This window comes from Fonticula alba (assembly GCF_000388065.1).
Source record: "Fonticula alba strain ATCC 38817 unplaced genomic scaffold supercont2.5, whole genome shotgun sequence".
NCBI lineage: Eukaryota > Rotosphaerida > Fonticulaceae > Fonticula > Fonticula alba.
In genome coordinates this window covers 890,875-893,335 of record NW_009242975.1, presented here as the reverse complement: position 1 = coordinate 893,335, position 2,461 = coordinate 890,875, and the positions used below count along the sequence as shown (strand labels likewise).

The following is a 2,461-nucleotide window of genomic DNA, read 5'->3' as shown; positions in this document are numbered from 1 at the left end:
GGGGGGGGGGGGGGGGGGGGGGGGGGGCGAGCATGCGAGGGCATTTGCGCGATCCCCCGCCCCCCGGCCCCGATGCAAGTCAAGAGAGCCCACGTCCATCTGTTTTGATCCCCCCCGAGGTCTCATCAGCACCCCCCGAGAGCCGACCTCCCCAGCAGATCGACTCCCCGCCCCCCCAATCTTCGCTCCCCTCTTGTTGCCGCCTTTCTCCCATACCATGACCGCCTCCATTCACACCCCCGCTCCCACTGTCCAGGGCCCGCCCAAGGCCGTGTGCGTGTTCCTGGCCAGTGCGCAGGGTTACCTCCCCGGGCAGGCCAATGAGGCTGCCGCCAAGGTGGCCACCACCGACTCCACCGAGGCTGGCCGCGATTCCAGCGCCGGGTCCGTTTCTCCCTACGTCCTGCTGGCCCGCGAGGCCGGCGAGCGTCTGGCCAAGAACAACGTCGACATTGTGTACGGCGGCTCCCGGCTCGGCTGCATGGGCGCCCTGGCTGGCGGGTGTCTCGGCGCCGGTGGCCGTGTCATCGGTGTCATCCCCAAGTTCTTCGAGTCCATGGGCGTTGAGCCGGCTCCCACGTACGCATCCCTCTTGCCCCTTCCCTTTCCATGCCCCCCCCCCCCCCTTTCCCTCCGTACACCCGGCCGTCTGTTTTCTATGTGCCCGTCTTCTTGCTGACCTCCGCCATCCGGGCCTGCCGTCCTCCTGCTCGCTTCCCCTCCCCCCCCCCCCCCCCCCCTCCCCCCCCCCTGTCCCTGACAGCAACATTTCCGAGCTCCACATTGTCACCTCCATGCACGAGCGCAAGCAGATGATGACCAACCTGTCTGACGCTTTCCTCGTGCTGCCCGGCGGCCTCGGCACTCTGGATGAGCTGTTCGAGACCATCACCTGGCGCGCCCTCGGCGTTCACGCCAAGCCCATTGTCATCCTCAACTACGAGGGCTTCTACGACCACATCCTGGCCTACGTCAAGGCCGCTTCCGAGCGTGGCATGATCAAGGTCGCCGCCTGGGACGAGGGTGTCATCGTGGTCAACACCCTGGATGAGGCCATGGACGCCCTGATGTCCGGCCGTGGTCGTGGGACTCGTATTGTCCCGGCTGCCGCCGACTCCATCAAGCAGTAAGAGGACCAGCTTGCGTCTCCCCGGTGACGTCCTCGCGCCACGTCTCCTCCTCCCTGCCCCCCCCTCCTCTCCCTCTCTCTCTCTCCAGCTCGATGGAAGCGCCGGGAATGTCCCAGCTGTGCGGGGCGTTCTCCTTTTTCCTCTCCTTCGAGAGGGGGATACACCGCAGGCAGGAGAAGGAGACATTTGTTCAGGTCCCGCTGCCCCCTTTTGCCACCCGCTCCTCTGCAGCATACACTGTGCCTTGCCCCCTTCCCTGCTTCCCTTTCCGGGACGGGGGACGTCGTAGTGGTCTCCTTCTTCCCCCCCCTCTCTCTCTCTCTCCCCGTGGGGGAGATGCCCTGGCTCCCATCCCTGCCCAAAAATAGACTCCTTGTCCTTGTCAAATACCTGTTGCAATCGTCTGTGCAGACACACACACACACACACACACACACACATTCTCCGACACTCGTCAACAAGAGGGGCCGTGACTCGAATGGGGTTCTATTGCTTAGGAGTCATACTTCTTGGCCACCATGCCAGTGGGAGGGGTGACCGGCACGCGCTTCGAGCCGACCTCGCCCCAGTTCGTGGACAACGCAGTGCCATTCGACTCGACCTGGGATGTGACAGTTGTGGTTAGCTCACCCTGGCTCTTCCGTGTCAAGGCACCGGACGTGTATAGGGGTCGCGAACGTACGTAGGATTTCATCATGGCGCGACGGGTGTCCGGGTCGGCCTTGGAGTAAATGTCCTGGAAGAGCTGAGCGCACATGGGGGAAAAGGTAAGTTCAAATGCATGTACTCGCTTCTCAGTGCAGAGGCAAGACCCATGAGGGGGTCTCTGGACATCGGACGAACCTTGTTCAGGGCCTGGTCGCCGGAGGGGGTGAAGTTCTTCTCCTCCTCCTCAATCTCGCGCTCGAGACGGCTCCAATCCGTGGGCTGGCGCAGGCGCGGAGCCGGGGGCTCAGCAGGCGCGGCCACCGCCGCCACCGACGGGGCTCCCTGCTCGGGATCCGTGCCCTCAAGCTCGGCCCAGCGCAGCCCGGCAAGGGCCTTGGCGAGCTTCAGCTCGATCTTGGTGGAGAAAACCGCGAAGGTCGACTCAGCAGGCTTGATGGCCTGGAAGAGGGACCCGAACTCATAGGACAGCGTGCTGCCGGAGTTGAGCTCCGACGAAATGGACACCTTCGGAATGGCACCCGGAAGGACAAGAGTGGGGAAGACCAACAAAGGGGACCGTGGGTCAGTTTGAACGGCAGGCAAGGTAAGGCCCGTCGAAGAGAGAGAGAGGGCGAGAGCGAGAAAGAGGGCGAGAGCGAGAGAGAAGGCGAGAGCGAGAGAGA

The 2,461-nt window shown here is 63.9% G+C and overlaps 2 protein-coding genes across 2 annotated transcripts in view; one reads left to right on the top strand and one right to left on the bottom strand.

The window, feature by feature from the left end:
- Window positions 1–217: 217 nt before the first annotated feature.
- On the top strand, window positions 218–1,130 carry H696_03389 (hypothetical protein; the record flags this gene model as incomplete). Its single annotated transcript, XM_009497255.1, has 2 exons — window positions 218–579; window positions 764–1,130. The coding sequence occupies 2 exons, from the start codon at window positions 218–220 to the stop codon at window positions 1,128–1,130; spliced, it is 729 nt and encodes a 242-aa protein (XP_009495530.1).
- Window positions 1,131–1,623: 493 nt separating this feature from the next.
- The window catches only part of H696_03388 (hypothetical protein), a gene marked incomplete at both ends in the record, with an annotated part of 4,165 nt that continues 3,327 nt past the window's right edge, over window positions 1,624–2,461 (bottom strand). Inside the window, 3 exons of the mRNA XM_009497254.1 lie at window positions 1,624–1,731; window positions 1,813–1,875; window positions 1,974–2,303. Coding sequence (XP_009495529.1) covers window positions 1,624–1,731; window positions 1,813–1,875; window positions 1,974–2,303 — 501 coding nt within the window. The remainder of the gene's footprint in view (window positions 1,732–1,812; window positions 1,876–1,973; window positions 2,304–2,461) is intronic.